The sequence below is a fragment of the Hordeum vulgare genome, chromosome 4H (assembly GCF_904849725.1).
Source record: "Hordeum vulgare subsp. vulgare chromosome 4H, MorexV3_pseudomolecules_assembly, whole genome shotgun sequence".
In the NCBI taxonomy this organism is placed as follows: Eukaryota; Viridiplantae; Streptophyta; class Magnoliopsida; order Poales; family Poaceae; genus Hordeum; species Hordeum vulgare.
Genome location: NC_058521.1, coordinates 457,496,296 through 457,520,094, shown reverse-complemented (window position 1 = coordinate 457,520,094; position 23,799 = coordinate 457,496,296). Strand labels below are relative to the sequence as shown.

The window sequence follows — 23,799 nt, the reverse complement described above, 5'->3', positions numbered from 1 at the left end:
TTGAAGTAGTTTATTTCACAGTGTAATATACATACCCATGGTGGTTTGATTTATCAAATTCTTGTGTAGTCATATAACTACACAACTAAAACGTGGCTTCGTCATTGGTTAGGATCCTTCATGTAAAAGAATACAAGATATAAAACCTACGTATTACGTAGAACCTATCTACTCCTCGTCGGATATGTCGACGATCTCCGTGTCCTTCGGCGAATAAATGGCCGCCTGCCGCAGCTTCGCCCCCTCCGGCTGCTCCGCTGCAGCCTCCTCCGCCTCAATCTCTGCGTCCAGCTCGTCAAAGAGAGCGTCGACCTCCGCCTGCCTTTCCCGGATGAGCCGACGGTTGGCCTTCACCTCGGTCTCATCCCTGACTTTTTGCTCCGTCATCTTCTCTGATTGAGCGACGACAAACTCCGTCTTCATCTCCGCCATGCTCAAGCCAGGAGCCTCCTCCTTCGGGTCGTCCTGCTGCTGCTGCTCCTCCTCCTCCCCCTTCTTCTCCCCCTCCTCCTCCTCCCTCTCATTCGTCTTCGGCGTGTATGGAGGGAGACCCGCATCGATGCGGACGACACGACAAGCCTAGATCTCCGCCTCGATTTGAAGGCATCGCTCCAGAGTGAGCTGCACGTAGGTGGTGATGAGCCGCCGGACCATCCCGATGAAGAGGGAACTGCGAGAGGAGGCGAACGGGCTCAGGTGACGGCGAAAAGAAGGAGGAGGCGAATGAGCTACGGCTGGGGGCGCCGATAGGCTTAAATAGTCGCCCCGACCACGAACGGGAAGCCGGAGCGACGCCACGCGACGTTCACACCGCGTCGATGGTCGAGGCGTTCGTCGAACCGTCGCGTTTTTCGACGAGTCCGCATGGGATCAAACCGTCAGGCCGACGTGCCGGGCGCTCGGACATTCCTATATCCATTCCGTATTTGAATTGGAAATGAGGGGTGTCGGTCATCCCGAACAATTTCGTAACCGGATAGTGACCGGACGGGCCTGCTCGATTGTTTGAGGAGGGTTAAGTGGTCGGGTTATAGAAAAAATCATCCCGAAGGTTTTATTTCGTTTGGACTCCGTTTAATATTCTTATCTGAAAAAGTCAAAAACACGAAAAAAACAGAAACTGACACTAGGCACTGAGTTAATAGGTTAGTCTCAAAAATGATATAAAATAACATATAAATACATATAAACATTCCAAGTTGATAAATATAATAGCATGGAACAATAAAAAATTATAGATACGCTGAAGACGTATCAAAGGGTGTCGGACCGGTTTGAAAGACCCGTTTGGATCGCAGTTTTGTAGCCGGACAGTGACCGGAGAGCCTGTTCGATTATTTGAGGAGGGTTTAAGGGTTGGATTATAGATGCTCTTATGCCCAAACCCAGGCACGCGTCACCGTCACTACCCGTCGTTGTTACTTGCCAATGTGATCAAGCATTAACTACCACGGTTAGGTGCAGGAACCATCTCGCTGACTTCCTCCAAATGTCGCGTGGAAAACGAACCCTGCGTAGCACGGCCACCTCGCCGCCGGTCCGCGCAGGAGTTTGGCTCATACTACTTGAGTACTCCTACTGCTACTGCTTGGACCATATCCGTTCCGCGAGCGACTGGGTCCATGAATTAGGCAGGCAATCACTCCGCTGCTGCCGCTCAAGACGTCGACGGCGATCGTTTCCACGACCCGTCGCACCGCGCGCGCAGTCGGCAGTAGCCACTTCTCTAGGTTACGGAAGTTTTATTACTGGTAAATAAATTATTGTGTTGGTATAATGGATCTGGGCTGGGTTGTATAGCACAGTCGGTGTTCATGCGCTGCCGCCAAATTTAAGGTCGTCGTTGCCAGCTGCGGATTCGTTTTCTGCCCAACCTCTGACCGAACACGCTTTGCAAATCTTGTGTTGGTACCGGGTGGGCTTGTGTCATTATGGTTTAGAGTACGACCAATGCTGCTGGATTGACATTTTTTATACTCCCTTCGTTTTTAAATAAAAGTCTTTTTACAGATTTTAATACAAATTACATACAGGGTAAAATGAATGTGTAGCTCACATTTAAATTGATAAAAAGACTTATGTTTCGAAATAGAAAGATAGCTGCTAAAGTTAATTAGGATATTGCAAGGTAGAGTTAGTGGTTGACTCTCTCGACCCATCTATATCATCAAGGGCTCCGGTTCGTCTAAAGCTGGGTAAGCACTTTCGTTCTTATATCTTTATCCCCAAGAGCTGATTATTAAACAAGTGATATAATGCGTTTTTAAGCTGACTTTACATGAGGAATTAACATAACAAACCAACCTAGAAAGACAAATAGGGCGACTCTAGGACTTCTATTTCTATGTCAAAAATAAAAAACAAATTGCCAAAAAGTTACTTCTATTTCTTGCAGTAAAGTCTCTGAACAACTTTTGTAATTTTTTTACCCCTCTCTTCCACACCATGGATTTTTTCCTTTGCGAGGAACACCCTAAAATAACAGATTAGGCGACAAAGACCATTGTGTCATTGCTATTACAAACATTACAGGCATCATATTTTCTGGACAATATTTATGAGTTTAGAAAAAAATTATGAACAATAAATCAAGTAAAATGAACAAATGTTTACAATTATTACATGACTATAAGATGTTTGAAGTTAAGGTAAGTATGAACCACAAGTGATTTTATACTTTACCAAATTTCACACGGGCACATTCCTATCCATATTCTACATGTATGGTTTTTAGCCATAATTTAGAAAAACTTAGAGATACAACTATTCGCCAAGTGTTATGTGTCATGATTATACGGTCCTATGCTATTTTCTGATAATGCTAGAGCAACCCATATCACAAACATATGATCACCCCACACACATGTACATGACTTGCAGCATTGGTGGTGATCTGTTTTGCCCTTCATTACATCATCTCCTACCTATGTATGGGTTTGTAAATGGCATTTTTTCAAACACATAGGTTGCCACGATCATGACCACTTATGATTGTTCTTACAATATATTTTGTTGCGAAGGGCTGATGTACCGTAAACTCATTTACATCCATTATTAGCTATTTTTAGCATAGTGTAAATGTCACTTGCTATATTTTTAGCTCAAAAATATGTATTGAAGTTTTTTCTTTTAACACGCATCATGAATTTAAGAAAGGGTTAAACTTAGATTGGTACTCCTTCCGTCCCAAAATAAGTGTCTGAAGATTAGTACAACTTTGTACTAGAGCTAGTACAAAGTTGAGACAGAGGGAGTATATTAAATTAAACGACACTAAATTATGACCCTTTACTTTCTTGGACGTGCTAGAACAACCTACATCGATATGGTTTGCAAATGACACGTTACCACACCTGCAGGTTGCGACAATTATGATCCCCTATGCCTTATCTTTCAATCTATTTTGTCGCGGAGAGATGACGTGTCTTAAACTCAACTCGATAACGGTCCACAGCTCATTTACATCTCATTGATCCAATGCGAGCAATTTTGGGCATATCGTCAATGCCATTTTGTTTGCAAATGGCACATTCTAGGCCTTGCACTTTGCGACAATTATCACCCCTTATGCCTTATCTCTAAATCTATTTTGTGGCGGAGGGCTAATGTGTTTAGACTCAACCCGGTAATGGATCACAACTCATTTACATCTCATCGATCCAACGTTAACAATTTTGGACATGTTGCGGTTAGTAAAAAAATATGTTTAGATTTTTTTATCTAACTTGACATGTATGGTGAAATTTAGGAAACGATTAAACATGATTTGGTATTTTAATAAATGACCTTAAAAAATAGCACTCTAACGCTATGGTAAGATATCATGACATGAAATTATTACCATTCTTTTCCTCATTTAATACCACAGCATACCAGGAATATGCCTAACCAAGATTGCATGAGACTACACAGTACTAGAAAAAAGGGTTTGTAGATTCTCAAAAAAAATGTGAAGAAACGGTTTATTAGTCAATAAACAATTATATAAAAATACTAACCTAAATATATTTAGCTTCAGATTCATAGAGAGCCCAGCCAGGGCGTGAGGAAAAGGAGAAAAGCAGTCGCCCGCCCCCGTCCGTTCTCGCTGCATCCACCGACAGAGGGAGGGAGCCGTCTCCTCCCAATTCGTTCCCATAAACACAAGCTCACACGCCTCCGCTCCGAGCCCAAACCCACCCCCAATTCAACCGCGACCCACCCCCACCCGTCATTCTCACCACCGGCGCCTCCCTCCTCCTCAGATCCACGCGCGCCCGCGCGCGACCAGCCGCGATGACGGCCAAGGGCGGCGCGTCGCCGGCGCCGGGCGGCGCGGGAGCTGCGGCCAACGGGCGCTTCTTCACGGTCGGGCTCGTCACCGCCTGGTACTCCTCCAACATCGGCGTGCTCCTGCTCAACAAGTACCTCCTCAGCAACTACGGCTTCAAGTACCCCATCTTCCTCACCATGTGCCACATGTCCGCCTGCGCGCTCTTCTCCTACGCCGCCATCGCCTGGCTCCGGATCGTGCCCATGCAGCTCGTGCGCTCCCGCGTACAGCTCGCCAAGATCTCCGCGCTCAGCCTCGTCTTCTGCGGCTCCGTCGTCTCCGGCAACGTCTCGCTGCGCTACCTGCCCGTGTCCTTCAACCAGGCCGTCGGCGCCACCACCCCTTTCTTCACCGCCGTGTTCGCCTACATCATGACCGTCAAGCGGGAGTCGTGGATCACGTACCTCACTCTCGTCCCCGTCGTCACCGGCGTCGTCATCGCCAGCGGCGTAAGTTATTACCTGCTCCCTCTCCATGGCTCCTTTTCGGTAGATCTGTTGGTGTAGGGGTTGGATCTGAGGGGAATTCGGGTCTGGCCAGCTCGGGATTCCGGGGTAGCGACACTGAGATCTAGCTGATGGGGAGGGGAGGATCTGTCACAATAGTGTCTAATTACTTGGACTAAAATGGCAGGCGACTCTCCCAGAGTTGATTGAGCGTGCTGTCTCATACGTCCACAGCTTTCTCCACTAGGGAGAACTCTAGGGATGATGAGTTGGGCTGGGCAATAGTTTGCCTCATGTCCAGTCATCTTAATAACCTTTTATCAGCCATTTAGTTGTCTGGAGAGTAATCCGGTTGACTGATTGTTTGCATGATCATATCGTCATCGGGGGATTGGTTCGGGTTCCTCAGGAAATAAAATCGTTCTGCCGTAAAATTCCACAGTGAAAATGTTAGTTTCCAAGTTGACCTTACGTCATATACAGGAAAAACCCACATTTATTTGTATTTTAACTTTATTTGTTTATTTCAGTATGTGTATATTATAAGATTGGAGATGGAAAAACCTTTGGTTTTGAATCTCAGAAAACTACTTGTGGTTGCTGATGATATATAGCTTGAATACTCTTGACATGGAAGATTTTATATTTGTCCGTTAGACCTTATGATGTTAATTGTGGCATTATTAAGCTGTTCCCCATGCGATGGATTCTGCATTATGGAGCTGTCGTAATTTCCAGTGTAACATACTAGGTCAGCAAACTGTGGGCTGATGGGAGCAGCACTACGTTTAGTAGATTATGACTTGCGTTTATCTTCTGTAGTTAGCAAACTGTTGCTATTCTTGAAGTCTATTAGAGAGCTGGATTTGCATGTTCTTTCATCAACTAACTATTATGGTGCAAATCAAATTTACAGGGCGAGCCTAGTTTTCATCTGTTTGGATTCATCATGTGCATTGGAGCCACTGCCGCAAGGGCGTTGAAGACTGTGTTGCAAGGAATTCTTCTGTCGTCTGAGGGGTAATCAGTTTTTCTCTGCATTTGTGTGGATGACACATTTGAATGGATGCTATATACTATTCATGAGCAAAATATATAGACAAAAAATACGAAGCTTTTAGGATTTGTCTTCCTAGGCACATACCGGGTGTTGTGTGTATACTTCTAGGCTTTGTGTATTTAGGTATATCTTGACTCTTCCTTCTAAAAAAATGCATATCTTGACTCTTGACTATTCTGCCGTCTTGCAGGGAGAAGCTTAATTCTATGAACCTGCTCTTGTACATGGCTCCGATTGCTGTCATTCTCTTGCTTCCTGCTACCCTGTTTATGGAGGATAATGTTGTTGGCGTTACAATAGAGCTGGCCAAAAAGGATTTCACCATTGTTTGGTTGCTGTTGTTCAACTCTTGCTTGTCATATTTTGTCAATTTGACCAATTTCTTGGTGACCAAACATACTAGCGCATTGACCCTACAGGTACGCTTTCTCACTGTTAATTAAATTCATTCTTGAGCATAAGTTACTGGAGCATAGCTTAGCAGGTTGCGCAAGAAGTTGTTTTACATGTGCCTTTTCATGCCAAAACCTCTCCCATTAACCTACCACGTTGTAGATTTTATTTTTAAATGTAGTAAAACGATGTAATCATCATTTCATGACCCTGTATATAATTCACAGAGAATAAGATCAAAATACTTTGTTCCAAATATGGATGTAGATGGTTACTTATTTTTCAGCTGTGTCAACTGCAGTCAGTTGCTGAGCTTGCAAATATTCTAACTGCCACTATGACTAGAAATGCTTATCATAATTCATTTTTTGTTCTTCATAATTCCTGTTGAGCACACAGCTTCAGGTTTTGTTGAATCATTTTGTCATGTGGGCTTGTTGACACGATTGTTTTTTAATGCTAATAAGGATACAGTATGAATCTGCCTGTGTTAGTTGTATTGGCACGTGTGCCAAGTAAGCCCATAACTAAATGCAGCATACTTGTGTGATACGTACACCTGAAGCATTTTACGGATCTGTCTTCAAACTATGGGGTGTTATGGATGGGCTACTGACCCAAATACCAAAACTCTATAGAAATATCTGTGGTCCAGAATGTTATGGGGTTTACCTTACCATTTTGGTGAACTGCTATTATTGTAGCTGTGGAATTCATATTGGCTCTATGATTATGAAAATGTTCAGTAAATATACGTATTGTCTGCATCTGTCAAGTAAATATCTCAGAACTGTTCTATTTTGACCATAATGCATAGCACTTGGTGAACTATGTGTTGAGTTTTTGCTCATGAGGTTGTCTTAGTTCGTTCAACCAGTAGATAAGTCCTTGGTTTCAGCAAATGAGCGGCTCGATGATTTAACATATTCATGTTTATTTCCAGGTCCTTGGGAACGCAAAAGGTGCCGTGGCAGTCGTCGTCTCAATTCTGATATTCAAGAACCCTGTGTCTGTAACCGGAATGCTTGGTTACACCCTCACAGTTATAGGCGTCATTCTTTACAGTGAATCCAAAAAGCGTAGCAAACCCTAAGTTCCTCCCCAGAAAATCGTACATATGGCCGTCCTTTCTCAGTCCGGTCGGTGGTGCCCAGAGCTAATATATGACGGGGAACTACATCCGGGGTGATTGCAACAGATTCTGTGATGTATGTAGCCGGATAACAAGGGCAGAGAGAAGTCCAATAATACCTGTAGTTTTCCCTTGGATCGCAGAGGCACTTTGTTTTGCTAATGGAAATGATCAATAGAATACAATTTTTTGTGTTTAGAGAATTGTGGGCCGTGGCTCACACTGCCAGCATTGGTTGATACGCTTAGTTCTTGGAAATTGTTTTCCGTTATTCATCAGTTATTGTAAGTTCATGACTCCAGTTCTCTTCTTTTGAAGATTGCATGTACCAAACTTTGCCAAAGAACCCCCTAATATATTATGACACTGAATTTAGTGACTCTGTTCATTTTTCAAATTAGTCACAGTTAACTGTCGGCTACTGATTAATGTTCTTGCCTGGTGAAACTTTGTAAGGGATAATCCTTAAGCCTGATACTGTGTTGCCTGGTGAATAATGTCATCTCTCGGATGTGGCCATTTGGGGAACGATTCCATCAAGTGTCTTAAGGTTTTAATTCTGGTGAATTATTTCATGTGTTTGAACTTTGTCATGTGTATGACTCAGGTATCCATCTCTTGATTTGTCTGTAGGAAAATTTCAAGCTAAAACTTTCTCCACGACACACTTTCATGGAGGGTTGTGCTAGAATATAGAAGTGCATGACAAATTGCATGACTGCAGAGCCCCGGTTGTGCTAGAAAAACGATGTGCATGACAAATTGCATGAGTGCTGAGCCCGGGCCGATATCAAGTTCTTTTCTCTTTACACATTCCATGCCTAAATACAGTCGGGACTAAAGGCTGTGTTATTGTTGTTGTATACATTCTGTGACTAAATACAGTTGACTAGCCAATTCCACAATCCTACGTATACGATATTCTGCCTTTACGTATGAGAGCGGGTAATGACGCTCATTTTAACAGGGTTTTGCGTTGCCGACAATGTGTGATTGTTTTTTGGTCATCAACAGGTTTTCTCCCCCCTGAGAGGATCTCTGTCATAGTTATATTTTCAGATTATAGACACAATTTGAACAGCATATAAGCAGTTTAACAGTGTGATACCAAGTCTACCAACTCAGGGAGCCCAGACATACACCATTGCGGGCTCAAGAGAATGACCGAAGATTACGACGATTTTATTCAGGTTCGCTGCCCCTTGCAGCGATTCGGACTACAGACGCTTGGTAAAAGGGTTTACCACTGAAAATACGTTGGTAAACGAGCGAGAGAGAGAGACGGAATGAATGTTTTGTTACAGACTTTGCTGGGCCGTGCGCCCACCCCATGGGCGCACAGAGTTAGAGGGAATTGAACGAATGCAATAGGCGGCAAGGCTGGCTAGACCACCCGACGACGTACGTGGACGAGCGCTTCTTCTTCTTCTTCTTCTTCTTCTTGTGCGGCTTGTTATAATCAGAAAGACAGATCGGGCGAGCACCTCCGGCCTCCTTTTAACTCCTCGCACTGTCACCGCGCCTTCAGCTGCACCCGGCCACCTGCTCCACTGCGCACACGTACGTACAGTGCAAAAAAGATCAGATCTCGCGGCAAAATTGCAAAAGAGTGCTGCGCTGCACGTTGGTGGTTGGTTGCTAGCTGCTGGGACATGATGTTTTAGCAGCAGTACTGCTGCTGGTTTTCGTTCGTTTCACTCTTCCTAAATTAATTAATTAATTAATCCTACTACAGTGGCAATCTACCACAGTAGCTTTGAGACGACGAAGTTGGTTACCTTTGGGAGGCAGCATGACTGTGGGCTTGGAGATGATGGCGGGCACGGTGGGCACGGCGGCGGAGACCGGCGGGAAGTAGTGCGCGGCCGGGACGCCCAGCCCCTGCGAGGCGTGGTAGTGGTGGTAGTGATAGTAGGGGTACACGGGCATCATGCCGTTGGGCGCCAGCATGCCTCCCTGCGCCGCCGCCGCCGGGTACGAGAAGTGACCCTGCGGCTGCATGTAGGGCCCGCCCGCGCCAGGCGCCGCTGCCGCTTGGCCCAGCTTCTGCTGTCACGTCACAGATGCAGCCGTTAATTCTCGATCTACTATGAGTGGCACTGCAGCATGGTACAGTACAGTAGTAATTTTGTTAGGTAACTTACCGCGTTGTAGCTCAGGTCGGTGACGTAGTTCGGGGAGTAGCTGAATGAACACAGGAAGCAGACAAATCAGTGGTCAGTTTTGTAAAAAAAAAATTGAGATGCAGTCAGTTTAATATTGATGCTGTAAAAACAGGACAGAGAAAGGCAGATCGGGTAAATTAATTTTCTTTTCTTTTATGTGAACCTTTTTCCCTGCTGCCGTGCAGGCCGGCACGTGGGCACGTGAGAGCACGACGAGGCAGCTGGTCCGGTCCAGGTCCAGCCTGTGCCCGTGCTTCCCTTGTCGCGTCGCGTGCTGCGAGCCACTGCCGCGCATGTGCCCACGCAACCAGCCGTCCAGCCCCCACCCCCGCTGACGGCCGGGGACCACGCCGCCTCGCCGGCCGCCTAAACGCAGCGCGACACGCGCCGGTCACGCTCAGCCGCCGCCGCCGCCGGACACGAATCCTCGTACTACGTAACAGAGAACTCACGCGAGGCGCCGGCAGTCTGAAAGCACTGCCGTCGCGGAGCTGTTGCTCACTTGGCGAGGAGGAAGAAGATACGTGAGGCAGGAGGTGCGGCTAGGATGCGACGTGCGTACGTACCCGTAGTTGGCGGCGGCGGGGTAGAACGGGAGGACGCCGTGGTACTGCTGGTGGGCGCCGTGGCCGTAGTGCGCGGCCTGCGGCGGCGGCGGCGGCGTCGTGGAAGGGTGGTAGTACCACGGCACCGGCGACACGCCCCTGGACCCCACCGCGATGGCTGCTAGTTAATTGGGGGAAGCCATGTGATCACCCGTCAGTACGCGCGTTGGCAGCAGTAAGTAACAACTGGCTGCGCGTGTGTACGTACCTGGCGCGGGCTGGTGGTGCGGGGACGGAAGAGCGGGCATGTGGTGCGGCGCCGGTGTGGTCGGCGGCGAGGGGCGGAGGAGGTGCGGCGGCTGGGGCCGCGGCTTGGCGCCGAGGGACGCGAGGTTGCAGTTGGCGCGGCGGCCGTTGATGACCGGCGTGCCGTCCTCGCACGCCTTCTTGGCCGCATCCGCCTCCTTGAACGTCACCTGTTATGTTACATGCAAACGCGTTAGAAGCCAGCATACCACAGCCATGCATGACAATGTTGGAGGGAAGGGACTGACAAAGCCGTAGCCCTTGGAGCGGCCGGTGAGCTTGTCGGAGATGATGACGGCCTCGAGGATGTCGCCGAAGCGCTCGAAGTGCTCGCGGAGGGTGTCCTTGTGCGTCTCCCACGCCAGCCCGCCCACGAACACCTTGGTCAGCGTGGTGTCCCCGAAGGCCGCCGCCGGCTGCACCTGCTGAGGCTGCCCCAGCATCGTCATGTCCGGCCTCTTCTTCCGGCTAGCCTACGTGCCGACCTCGACGACGCAACAAGAGGATGGAGCTGAATGGCGATGCACGACGGGGTGGCGACTGGTGAGGAGGCTAGCCGGGGTTTTTATATAGACCGGAGTTTACAAATTACAACTCCGAGGGTGGAGGGGTGGGGGGGGGGGGGGGGGTGGTTGGTTGGCGGATAACGGAAACAGGAGCGCTACTACTCGTCTGTCGGACTGGTCCACTGCTCCTCTAGCCTGGCACCTCTGCGCTGCGCCATGGAGAGAGAGAGAAAGAGAGAGAGAGAGAGATGCTACTCACGTCACCTCTTCTGCCGGTGTCCTGTCCAGTGTAACGAACAAAAATGGCCTGGCTGTGTAGATCCGGTTGAGGGTGATAAAAGGTTTTCCATTATGTAGGAATGAACCATTAAAAATGGAAAAGAACCGATCTAGTTTAGGTGAAAAATACCCATTCTCGTTTTTGGTATTCTCCGACGATCCATTGACAGCAGAGATCCGTACTGTATGTACACTAGCAGTGCTGGGAGAGAGAGAGAGAGCTGTAAGACAAGGTGGAGACAGCTGGCTTCGCAGTTTGCCTTTTCCACACAACGTGCTCGCGCCTTTTCTCTTGCATTATCTTGCTGTAATCTTGTGCCGTGGGGAGGTTAATTAAGAGGATCAGTCGGAGCAATTTTACTGGCGGTTCACAAAAGTGGCCTTTTATGTAACTTTCTTGGTATTTTACTAGTTGTACTCCCTCCGTACCTAAATATAAGTCTTTTAAGATATTTCATTAGGTGTCTACATACGAAGCAAAACGAATGAATCTATGTTCTAAAGTATGTCTATATACATCCATATGTAGTCCATTAGTTGAAACTCTAGAAAAACTTATATTTAGGAACGGAGGGAGTATGTACTATATATATTTGAACAAAGCGCCAGCCGCCAGGGATCGAATACAGTTTCATGCAAGTATACAATTCACCAGAAAGCGATGCACATACACCTGAAAGACATTCTGTAGCACGTGATTCAACGTGTTAGCGTATATATTAGCTGACATGATAACATGAGACTGTCATCATACACCAGGCGTATATATATACCGGACAAAGTAGCAGTGCGATAGTGAGTTTGCTGGATATTTTTTTTTAGCCTAGAGCATAGAACAATTATTCTACGTTAATTTCATTAATTAGCAGTATTTACAAGCATAAAAAATAAAACAAAACAAAATCATCCAACTCATGTTCTAGTAACACATGGAAATAATTAAGTTGTACTCCCTCTGTTCTAAAATAAGTGACTAAACTTTATACTAACTTTAGTATAAAGTTGAGTCACTTATTTTTGGGACGGAGGGAATATATGTTTTGTTTTCTGCCTTGATTTGTTTAGCCTTAAGTTGTGCTGCCCAAATACCTCTTTCAAATAGTATTTTCAGGTATTTAGATGTGGTGATGCTGCTCTGAAATTTTTGTCATTTCTTACTAACTATAAGATCCAACATCACATGATAACAATGTTCAAGGCATTATGAGGAAGGTGCACTAATGAAAGGAGGATCTCTTTTCTAAAAAGGAGGAAGACCCTGGTCTCTGCATTTGAACGATGCATGCAACCACTTCATTAATTAGTCACAAAGACCTTACAAAGTAATACATTACTAAATCTGAAGCCACCATCTTGACAACATGTGTCGTTACTCCTATCCACTTGATGAAGGGGTGCCGATAGTCCGAGTCGAATACGAAACATACCTCGCACCATAGCCTAACATCTAAAACCGGAGGCCCTAACCAAGCCGCATTGCCGAGTCTAGGGCACACACCGATCCGGCGCACTCTCATAGGCCGCCGCTGTCGTCTTCCACCGATCCATCTTCAGAGTTATACGAACGCACCGACCATGCCAGGCCTAGCTACCGCCGACGTCACCGTGAGGCCAGACAAGGCCACCATCCTACGCTCGTCCATCATCGCGCGCCCACCGTCGAGACCCCGCTGCTCCTTGTCGCCGAGACCTGTTGTTGTCGATGTGCTAGATGCCACGCCGCTCCTCCTTCGTGAACACCACCCGTTGCCACCGGTCTCATCCCCTTCGCCTGCAGTTCCTCTAACCGAGCACCCGAACGCCCCAGGCAATGCCTCCAAGAAGAGCATGACACACGCAGTGCCGCGGCCGCCCAATCTGAGGAGATTTTGGGTCTTCAACTAGGCATGGGGTTGGGGTGGAGGGAAGGGACCTCTACGACACGTGCAAGGAGGAGAACGACGACCTTGGTCGTTGCAACCGTCGGGATAAGCGAGTAATCTAGAGTTTCCTCCGGTCCGATGTCACCTCTACGAGCCCCCGCGAACGGAGTGAGCCTGCAGCGGGGAGGAGATCCATCGGTAACTCACCGCCCACGCGGTCAAGAAGCCGTCCATCCACCACCAGCGAGCGCGCCACCCCAGGTCATATTCCTTCGCGATGAGATCCGCCGCCATGCGGCCCACGTCGTCACCGAAGCATGTCGCCCGCCACCCGATCCCGCCATCACCGGGAACCACCACGCTACAGGAAGACCCACACCCCATGGATCTAGGTGCCCGTGCACCGCCACAAGCCCGCTCCTTCCAGGAATTGCCGCACGGTCGGGAGGGCCGCACCCTACGGATTTGGGCGCCCGCGCTGCCTGTGGATCCGGGAGAGGGATGAGAGGCCCTCCGTCCCTGCCATCACACACATAGGCTTTGCCTTACGCCGACCATGGACAACGGCAAAGGGAGGTGAACGCTAAGGGAGGTATAGGCGGCGGCGGTTGGGGCCTCCCGCATCGCCCACAAGATGGCGACACGAGGGGTAGTCCGTGCGTGCCTCTCACTTTACGAGGGGCAATATGCTCCCAGCAATGAAGAGCAAAAGGACATTTCTAGAAAACCTAGACACGAGTTTCTTCAATATGATTAGAACATAATGCACAATTGTAGTCCTCAAGATGCATGCTCTTTCTATGTAGCAAGTCTCTTATGTTGAGTCTGTCATGAAGTAAAAGCCACCAGAAGATCTTGTGCCTCAACCTACATGAAGTACTCCAAAGATTCCTAAGATGGTGTGTGAAGTGCTAATCCCCATGAGTGATTTGTACATTTTTATGGATGAGTACTGATGGGAGGTCCAAGAGTATGTCGAAGTATCATTATTATTGAAACTGTCCTAATTTATTATAAGGTTTTGAAGGAGAGTTAACTGTTGGTAGGCTTGTTTAGATAAGGGCCTATGAAAGCGATGGTTGATCTCAGGTAGTTCACACATATTGAACAGAGATATGTCTGAATCAGTAGAAAACAAGTACAACTTTGGATACTTGGGGATAAGTGGCTGACCTGCACAATTATCAATCCGAACTAAGATGGTATCTCCTATGCCTGCCTTACAGACTATGTTCTCATTGTATCGGTTAAGTAGTTTAAATACACTTATCCACCAAAATGAACCTGCCATTCTTGTACCTCGTAAAGACTCGTGATAACATGTTTCCCATATGATATGAACCCATGGAATGTCTTCCTTGTAAAGAAATTTATGTAATAAGATCATAAGGAGTGCTTGATTATGAGTATAAATATCAAATACACCTAAACCTCCATGATCTTGTGGTTTGTAAACTTTCTCCCAAGATACCAGGGAAGCACGAGTCTCCTGTGAACCATAATTCCTCTAAAAACATTGCTTGAGGATAGATATTGAGTTGTTTCACAGCAGTATTGGGCGACATAAGAGTGTCCATAAAAATATAGGCATACTGGAGAAGACATATTTTATAGGAGTAAGCTTATCCAAGTGTAGAGTATGGTGAAGCAACTGAGTAGTCTATTTTCAATCATCTTCATCATTATAACATAGTCCTCAATCTTGAGATTGGTGAGGCACCTTGGGAGCCCATGGTAGGTGTCTGACAGAGTTCCAATCTTGCATCCTAGTGTAGTCATTTTTTCAGATGGTGTGTTTATTGTGATGGATTTGGAATAATTCACTTTAAGTCCCGTGTATGCTACAAAATGGAGTAGAAGGTTTTTTGTGTGTGTCAATTGCCTTGCATCTGCATTTGCCACTAGGATGGTATCATCTGCATATTGGATACGGGGATAATCTGGGCATGAGTTATGGAGCAATGGTGAGTCCATCAAGGAGTGATTTATAGCTTTATGGAACATGGATTGAAGCACATCTACTGCCAATACGAAGATAATTGGTGAGAGAGGGTCACCTGTTTGACACCTTTCTTGCAGAGAAATTGTTTCCCCCGCATCCCATTAGGTAACACAGAGGAGTGTTGTGTACCATATATCATCTTGATCCAGTTGATCCATATAGCCCCAAAGCCTTTGGCTTGCAAAATTTCAATGATTGTATCATGATTTAGCATGTCAAAAGCTTTCCCAAAGTCGAGCTTCGATAAAATGATCTCTTTTCTGGCTTGATGGCATTGGTGAATGTATTCATAAGACCATGCTAGAAAACCTTTACTACATATATTTTGAGAAAACCATATTGATTTTTATTCACCAACTTGAGGATGAATTTTTGGAGTCTATTAGCGAGCAACTTTGTGATGATCTTGATTGTATAGTTTAGCAGTGATATAGATCTCAACTCAATAGGAGTGTTTGCATATTCGGTCTTAGGGATTAGAGTAATAAATGAGTAATTGATACTTTGAATGTTGATTGTCCCACTATGAAAATCTTCAATCAACCTATACAAGTCGTGAGCAATGACATTCAAGTAGTTTTTTAAAAGGCAACATTAAATCCATAATGACCAGGAGATTTATTTGCCCACATGTGATATGTCCATTTTGCATCATGATTTCCTGGTGTTAATTATAATGTTCTTGATCATTATGATGCAATTCTTATGACTTTTCTCTCTCAATTTGCAAGAGTTACGTGAAACAAGGAATTACCGACACGTGGAATACTAGACCTGAAAGAGCTACATGTTAATGTATATTTTTCGGAGCTCCAAATGACCCAAAAATGACCTAGTAGTATTGATTACATCCTGTAGTTGATGCTAGTTGGTCTATTTGGTGCAAGATTAATTATATGTTCAGATCCTTAAGCATATTCAATACCCCTCTGATCTTAAACATGAACGCGATTTGTGAGTAGTTACTATTGTTCTTGAGGACATGGGAGAAGTCTTGTTACAAACTATCATGTGAAGTTGGTATTCGTTCAATATTTTGATGACATGTATGCTGTGTTTCCTCTAGTGTTGTCGTGTGAACGTCGACTAGGTGACACTTCGCCATATTTGGGCCTAGAGGAAGTCATTGTGGAGTAGAAAGTAGATTATGGGTTGCGAGAGTGACAAAAACTTAAACCCTAGTTTCTATACTATTTCGTAAGGGGCTAATTTGGATCCATTTGTTTCATGCTATGGTTAGATTTATATTAATTCTTTGCTCGTAGTTGAGGATGCTTGTGAAAGGGGGTAATCATAAGTAGGTTGCTTGTTCAAGTAAGAACAACACTTTAGCACTGGTCCACCCGCATTTCAGTTTTTCAAAGTAGTGAATGAGAATCAACTAAAACATAAATGGCATGACTAGATGAAATTACCATGTGTCCTCGTGAACCCTCGCTCACTAAGAAATACTTTTGGTGTGTCCTTGGTCTAATAAGGATTGGGCTACCTTGCTTTATCTTGCTACCATTGTTACTTGTTACTTTCTATGAATTATCTTGCTACCAATTACACATTACTACTATTTTTAGTGCTTGCTCAAAATACCTTACTCAAAACCGCTTATCATTTCCTTCTTTTCCCCGTTGGGTTTGACACTCTTACTTATCCAAAGGACTACGATTGATCCCATGTACTTGTGTGTCGTAAAGACTCGTTTCTGGCACCGTTGTTGGGGGAGTGAAACACCTTTCGTAAGAGGAATTTGGTAAGGAAAAATTTACACTAAGTGTTGAAATTTATCTCTACTTGTTACTATGGAAATACCATTTGTGAATACTTTGCTACTCATATTGATATTTCTAAAGAGAAGTTATTTAAGTTTCATCCAGTTGTTGAAATTATTTATGAATAACCAGCTATTGTTCAAACTAAAACTATTGCTTATTCTCCCAATCGAGCTGTACCTACTACTTACATTGAGAAACCTCCTTTTCTCGTTAGGATTAAGGAATATGCTAAATCTACAAGTATGGTTCACAAGTGTAATACTAAATCACCCAAACCTTTTGAGCAAATTAAATATAACCTTCTATTATAATGGTCAAGGATCTCTTGCTTGATAATAGTGATGGGCATGTTATTTACTTTTGTGATGAAGCTGCTAGAATTGCTAAACCTATTAGAAATGAAAATGATCTTCAAGATAAGGATAAGAAAGTTGATGACATGCCCGTTGTTTATGTTAAGATATGAGATAATTGCTATCACAGTTTATGTGATATGGGTGCTAGTATTAGTGCTATTCCTTACTCTCTATATTAAGAAGTCATGCATGATATTGCATGTGCTGAAATAGAGGATATTGATGTTACTATTAAGCCTGCTAACAGAGACACTATTTCACCGCTTTGATTGTGATAGATGTTGAAGTTTTATGAGGGAAAGGTTAAATAACCTACTGATTTCTTAGTACTTGGATCACATTAAGATAATTTATGTCCCATTATTTTTGTAAGGCGTTTCTTAAACACTATTAATGCTTAAATTGATTGTTTCAAGGAAAAGGTTAAAGTTTGATTTCTTGAAGTTTAATAGAAAACCTCATGAAAAGGAATTGCCTAGTAAAGATGGTATTGTATGTCTTGCTTCTATTGTTATACCTCCTCGAGATCTTTAGAACAACATTTGTTAGACCATGAAAATGATATGCATATGGATGAAAGGAATTAAATAAAGAAAATACTCTTTAGACAAACACCTATCCTAAAACATAACTTCCATGTTGAAACCTTAGGGGATCCTCTTGGACCTAAGAGCAATCGAGTGTTTGAACAAAAGACACTTCTGGGTACTTTAAAATATGCTTATCTTGATGAAAATAAGATATATTATGTTATTATCAATGCTAACCTTTTAGTACACGAATGAAGAAGTTATAATACAGTACCATATGCTATAATTAAATAAGAATCAATTTATAACAATACCTAAAGGTTATAATTTTCCTATTATACTAACGGACCTCACGAGTTTTTTTGTTGAGTTTTGTGTGCTGAAGTTTTCAAGTTTTGGGGGCGATCACGATGGATGAAGGAATAAGGAGTAGCAAGACCTTAAGCTTGGGGTTGACCAAGGAACCCCAAAGTAATATCCTAGGAAGACTAAAGCATCTAATCTTGGGGATGTCCCGGAAGGCATCCTCTCTTTCATCTACATTCCATCATTATGTCACTTGGAGCTATATTTTTATTAATCACATGATATGTGTTTTTCTTGGAGCGTAATGTATTATAGTTTGCTTTTGTTTTTTGTTTTCCACAATCATTGTCTTGCTGAACGCACCTACTTGAGAGAGACACATGTTCACCATGATTTGTTAGAATACTCTATATGCTCCACTTACATCTTTTGAGCTAAGCAGTTGCTCTAGTGCTTCATTTATATCTTTTGAGCATGGTGCCATGTAGATTTTATAGAAATAATTGCACTCTCGTTCTTCACTTAAATTTGTTTGAGAGTCTAATAAATAACAATCGTAATTTGCATGGGTTATAATATTATCCCAAAAAGGATAGGTAATCAAGGTTGATATAATAAAAACTTTCATGTTGCACACAAAAGAGAAATTGTGGGTTAGCGATATTGATGTGGTAATATGGAAGAGAGTGAGTACATGGTTGTTGGTTAGTAGAAATATTGATAGTTAAAGGGTGTTAACTTGTTGTTCATCTAAATATTGGTTATGGCATGTTAATGATGTGTGAGCATTCTTATTCCTCGCTGAAATCCTGGTGCCATCTTAGCATTTCCATAGCCATTTAGAGATATATTGCCATGCAATTTCCACCGCCACGTCTCATGACTTGTGTGTTCATCATCATATTGCTTTGCATGATCATGTAGCTCACATAGTATTTGTGGCAAAGTCACCGTTCATCAGTGTTTACATGTTATGCTAGATCATTGCACATCGTGGTACATTGCGAGAGGCATTTGTATGGTGTCATATCTAGTAGTTTTTCATATTGAGTTGTAAGTAAATAGAAGTGTGATGTTTATCATTATTAGAGCACTGTCTTAGTGAGGAAAGGATGATGGAGACAATGGTTACCCCACAAGTCAAGATAAGACTCCAGACGAAAAATATAAAAATAGAAAAGGGGAAAAATAAAAAAAGAAAAAAGAAAGAAAAAACGAAAAAGTAAAAAAAATAAGAGAAAATAGAGAAGGGGCAATGCTACTACCTTTTTTCCGCACTTGTAATTTGTGAAAGCACCATGTGTTTCAAATAGAGAGTTTCATGTTTTGTCATTTTCATATGCTAGTGGGAAATTTTTCAGTACAAAACTTGGCTTGTATATTATGATGACATGCTTCCTCAAATGCGTGAGGTCTTCATCAACAAGAAAGTTGGATGCACACCCACTTAGCTTCCATTGAGCTTTCATACACTTGTATCTCTAGTGCTTTCGTTGCATGGCAATCCCTACTCACATTCATATCAATCGATGGGCATATCCATAGCCCATTAGTCTGCCTAGTTGATGTGAGACTTTCTTCTCCACTTTTACTCCTTTGAGACCTACCACCATATTCTATTCCACCTATATGCTATGTCCATGTTTCACTCCCATGTATTTAGTGAGGTATAAAATGCTGAAACGCATTAAAAAGTACGATCCAATTGCTTAGCTTAACACCGTGGTGCTTGACATTTGTATTTATGTGGTGAAGATGGGGACGTGTCATGCTAATATGATAAAATGAATGAGGAGTAAACATTCTTTAGGGATCGTATATTGTGAAAGTTGATGATTATGTTACTTACGTCCATGGATATTACTATGTTGATGATTATTGATTCATCATTTCTCAATGATCATATGTGAAAGAGATTACATGTTAGGTAACATGTCACATCAAAATTCTGTTTTTATCACTTACCTACTCGAGGACGAGCAGGAATTAAGCTTGGGGATCCACATACGTCTCCAATGTATATATAATTTTTGATTGTCTCATGCTATTATACTATCAATGTTGGATGTTTTATAATCATCTATATGGTGTTTTATATCATTTCTGAGCACTAACCTATTAACCTAGTGCCAGTGCGAGTTGTCATTTTCTGCATGTTTGCCTTTCAGGAATACTGTACCAAAAGAATTCCAAATACCCCAAAAAAATTGATGATTTTTCTAGGCAAAAATAAGACGTGGATGCTTTGGAGAGAGACTGGAAGCCACACGGGGTGGCGCCAAGCCAACATGGCATTATTAGAGGGGGGGGGGGGGTGGCCGTGCCCTGACGGCTTGGGGCCACCTCCTACGACCTCTGGCCCTAATCTCTTTGCTATAAATTCACATATATTGGGAAAACCCTAGAGAGACTCCCAAAACACTTTTTCCGTCGCCGCAAGCTTCTGTTCCACCATGTGCCCATCTAGAGACATGTTCTGGTGCTCTGCCGGAGGGGGGATCGATTACAGAGGGCCTCTATATCAACCTTGTCGCTCCCATGGTGATGTGTGAGTAGTTTACCACATACCTATGGGTCCGTAGTGAGTACCAAGATGTCACATCCCTAGAATTCTTTGTTGTTTAGCAAGATTATGCTCTTGTTTTATCTTGCATTAAAAATTGAAATGGGGATTGAAGAAACCCTAGCATCTCACTTATTCAACCCAATTCAAATCTTGTGATAATGCAATGGACCCAAAATGGCCTTCAAAATGTTCATATTTTCTATTAAATATTGGAAACAATATCACAAGGGTGGATATTATTTAAAATACTTTTGACACTTTAATTAATCCATAAAAGCCACTGATAAATACCCAAACAACTAGTTATAATTATTCCAGGAAGTTATAAATGTTGAAACATTTTGTGGAGCTTGGAAACAATCCAAATAGGCCCCACAAATATATTCACTATTTTCAGGAAATAGTTTGGAGCCAAAAATAAATAGAACAAATGTTAGAAGTGTAAAACAGAAAGAAATAAAAATAAAATGGGGAGAAGAAGCTTACTTGTCGCCCAGGCCCAAGCCCAACTCCCTCGTGTCATCTTCCACCTCTGCCAGTAGGCAGAGGAGGAGGTGGCCGCCGCTTCTCCTCGTCGCAGCACGCAGCTGCGTGCTTGCTAACCTCCCTCGCCGTGCTGGCGCAGGGGATAAGCCTCCCCGAAGCCGTACCATTTTCTCTCTCCTCACCATTCCCTCTTCCTCCCCTGTTTCTCTCTGCCACCATGGCCTTCGTGCAAGCTCGCTGTCGCTAGCTTGCTTCGACCGTCCGTCCTTGCCTCTGAGCCGTGCAGAAGCTCCACGAAGACGTGCTAAAGCTTCCCAGCTAGCCACACGACGCCAAGAGCCCGTGAGTCACTGGATCATCGTCGTCTTCAACCTTCGACCACCAAGCTCACCGTCATCGATTCGTCGTCTCTAGGCCATACCCGAGCCAGCTTTCATTGCCTCTGCCCTCTCTGTGAGCTGAGGAATCCATTTTCGTTCTTTTCCCCTTCGTTCCCGAGCTCTAAGCCCCGATTCCACCAGAGCACGACGAGATCCGCAGCGGGAGCTCGTCGTCGGTGACGCACTGGTGATCGGTTGGTCATTCCGAAGCCAACATCGCTCCAACTCGTCGAGTAGGTGTCAAAGGAGCACAACCCCGCGCATGTTGAGCCTCGTAGCAGTGACCTCGACGAGGTCCGAGCTTCGTCCGCCGCCAAGCTCGTCACCGGCGTTGATTCCGGCCACCCCAGCCCCTGGGGCTTGCTCCATCATGCACGCCATCGAGTGACCGTTCTCCGAGTGCCTTCTGCCTCTCGGTTGGTCATCGGAGACGCATTTTTGACGCTCTCCACTGTCTCTGATGCTGCCGGAGGCTCACCGCTGGCGAAATCGACCTCGTCGCCAATGGGCTCAACCCCCGAGAGCCTATGACAGGTGGGGCCAACCCCTGAATAATTAAGTTTAAGTTAAAGATAATAAATAATTAATTAAACCCCCAAACAGTCACTGACATGTGGGCCAGCCACTTCTAATTAGCTACTTACCTTAAAACTTAACTAATTTCTAACCAGAGTCACTGACTAGTGGGTCCCACTGGTCAGGTTTGACTTTCAATGACCAGATTGACCTGCTGATGTCATCCTGATGCAGGAATTTCATTTCTGAATTAAAAGAATTCCAGAATAAGTTCAAAAATTCAAAAATTCATAGAAAATAATCTGTAACTTAGATTAAAATAATTTATATATGAAAGATGATAAAAAAATCCAAAGAATCCAATGGTGCTATTTTCATGCATGACAAACTAAGTTATGAAACATAATCAGGTCAAATCAATTAAAGGAATTTAATAAATGTCCTACTTCAAATAATATTTGAACTTTGAATTCAAATCAGCATCAAACCAAGGTTTTGATAGCCACACTAGCTCATGCTACATTTCATTTCATGCCATGATCATGCATCATATTGTTGCGTTTGTATGATATTGATTTTTGCTATTATTACGGTAGGCTCCGCTCCACAGGATACCCAGGAGTATCCGTCTGAAGGAGCGTATCCTTCCGCTGATCTTCAAGGCAAGCACCATTTTTGATCATCCCTATAAATCCCATGATCTTGTTCCTGCTCTCACTTATTGCATTAGGACAAAATATTTCAAATGCTTTACTTCGGTAGCTGAACCCATTCCTTTGCATGACCTGTCATTGTCACAGTAAATAGCTAAACCTTGCGACCTAGCATACCTGGTAGTTGCTTGATCCATGATGTGTCTTATCCTGCTATGCTTGCTATGCTTAGAGTTGTGTCAGGTCTGTTTCATCTGGGTGATGAACAGGAATGGAATATTGTGTTCTAGTGACAAAGGAGTATGCGTAGAACCTGATTTGGTAAAGGTACCGATGAAAGGCTATGTAGGAGTACATGGCGGGTTGTTTTATTGGAACCGTCCTTAGGAACTGAGTTCCGTGTATGAAATCCAAGACTAGATACTACCACACGTTGGGATACTTAATTGACCCTCTCGTCTTATTAATCGCCTAGTTCTCGGTCCAGGAGTTGCAAGTAGTTTCCGGTGTTTGTAGTCATGCTGGAGGCCGTGCATAGTGCTGACCTTAGAGGTGGGCTATGATGCGGTAGGCAGTGGCACGATGTACCAAGTGGCACCCAGATGGTGGGCTTGGGAACCCTGCGCACATCGTTTGGGGCCGTAGCGGAAACTTCAGCAAAAACTTCCGTGCGGGTTCACTCTCAAATAGGCGATAAACCTGGACTAGGTATTAGCACGGTTAACGGTCGTGGCCGACTCGCTCGCTAGGCTTCCGCTTGAAGGTTGCCGAGCTGCGTAAAGTGCACATGAAGATAAGTGGCGAGAGCGTGTGTGAAGAAGTACACCCCTGCAGGGTTATGATCTATTCGAATAGCCGCGTCCGCGGATATGGACTACTTGGAGACATATGTTGTTCATAGATAACCTTAATGGATACTCATAAAAGTATCAAGATAAGTGTGAGTATCATGTATGGCATTCCTGTAGGGAAATGGAAAGGAATCCATGATAGTGTATTGTTGTGGTGGTAGTGGACTCGTGTACGACTTATCAAAGTTCTTTAAAACTATTTAAAGTTGTAGTATAGGCTAGCCAAGAGTCAAAGCTGGCTTGCTGCGTGAAACCCCACAACCCCCTTTATTGATACATGTGCATGAGTAGATAGATCTGTTCTAAAGTCTTGTTGAGTACCTTTGTACTCATGTTTGCTTAATAAATGTTGCAGAAGACACCCACGAGCTAACATGT

General features: G+C 44.2%; 2 protein-coding genes across 5 annotated transcripts; one reads left to right on the top strand and one right to left on the bottom strand.

The window, feature by feature from the left end:
* Window positions 1-4,038: 4,038 nt before the first annotated feature.
* Window positions 4,039-7,718, top strand: LOC123448942 (probable sugar phosphate/phosphate translocator At3g11320). The gene is made up of 4 exons (XM_045125992.1): window positions 4,039-4,761; window positions 5,675-5,778; window positions 6,009-6,237; window positions 7,155-7,718. Exons 1-4 carry the CDS (start codon window positions 4,276-4,278, stop codon window positions 7,302-7,304), a joined length of 969 nt encoding a protein of 322 aa, XP_044981927.1. The 5' UTR covers window positions 4,039-4,275; the 3' UTR covers window positions 7,305-7,718.
* Window positions 7,719-8,504: 786 nt separating this feature from the next.
* LOC123448943 (probable RNA-binding protein ARP1) lies at window positions 8,505-10,949 on the bottom strand. Of its 4 annotated transcripts, none has more exons than XM_045125993.1 (6): window positions 10,608-10,949; window positions 10,322-10,529; window positions 10,075-10,234; window positions 9,488-9,527; window positions 9,122-9,392; window positions 8,505-8,893 (listed from the first exon to the last, which is right to left on the bottom strand). In XM_045125993.1, exons 1-6 carry the CDS (start codon window positions 10,806-10,808, stop codon window positions 8,868-8,870), a joined length of 906 nt encoding a protein of 301 aa, XP_044981928.1. In that variant the 5' UTR covers window positions 10,809-10,949; the 3' UTR covers window positions 8,505-8,867. The 4 variants fall into 4 exon arrangements, with proteins under 4 accessions (XP_044981928.1, XP_044981930.1, XP_044981929.1 ...); XM_045125995.1 differs by having other exon boundaries at window positions 9,122-9,389; XM_045125994.1 differs by having other exon boundaries at window positions 10,075-10,231.
* Window positions 10,950-23,799: the final 12,850 nt, after the last annotated feature.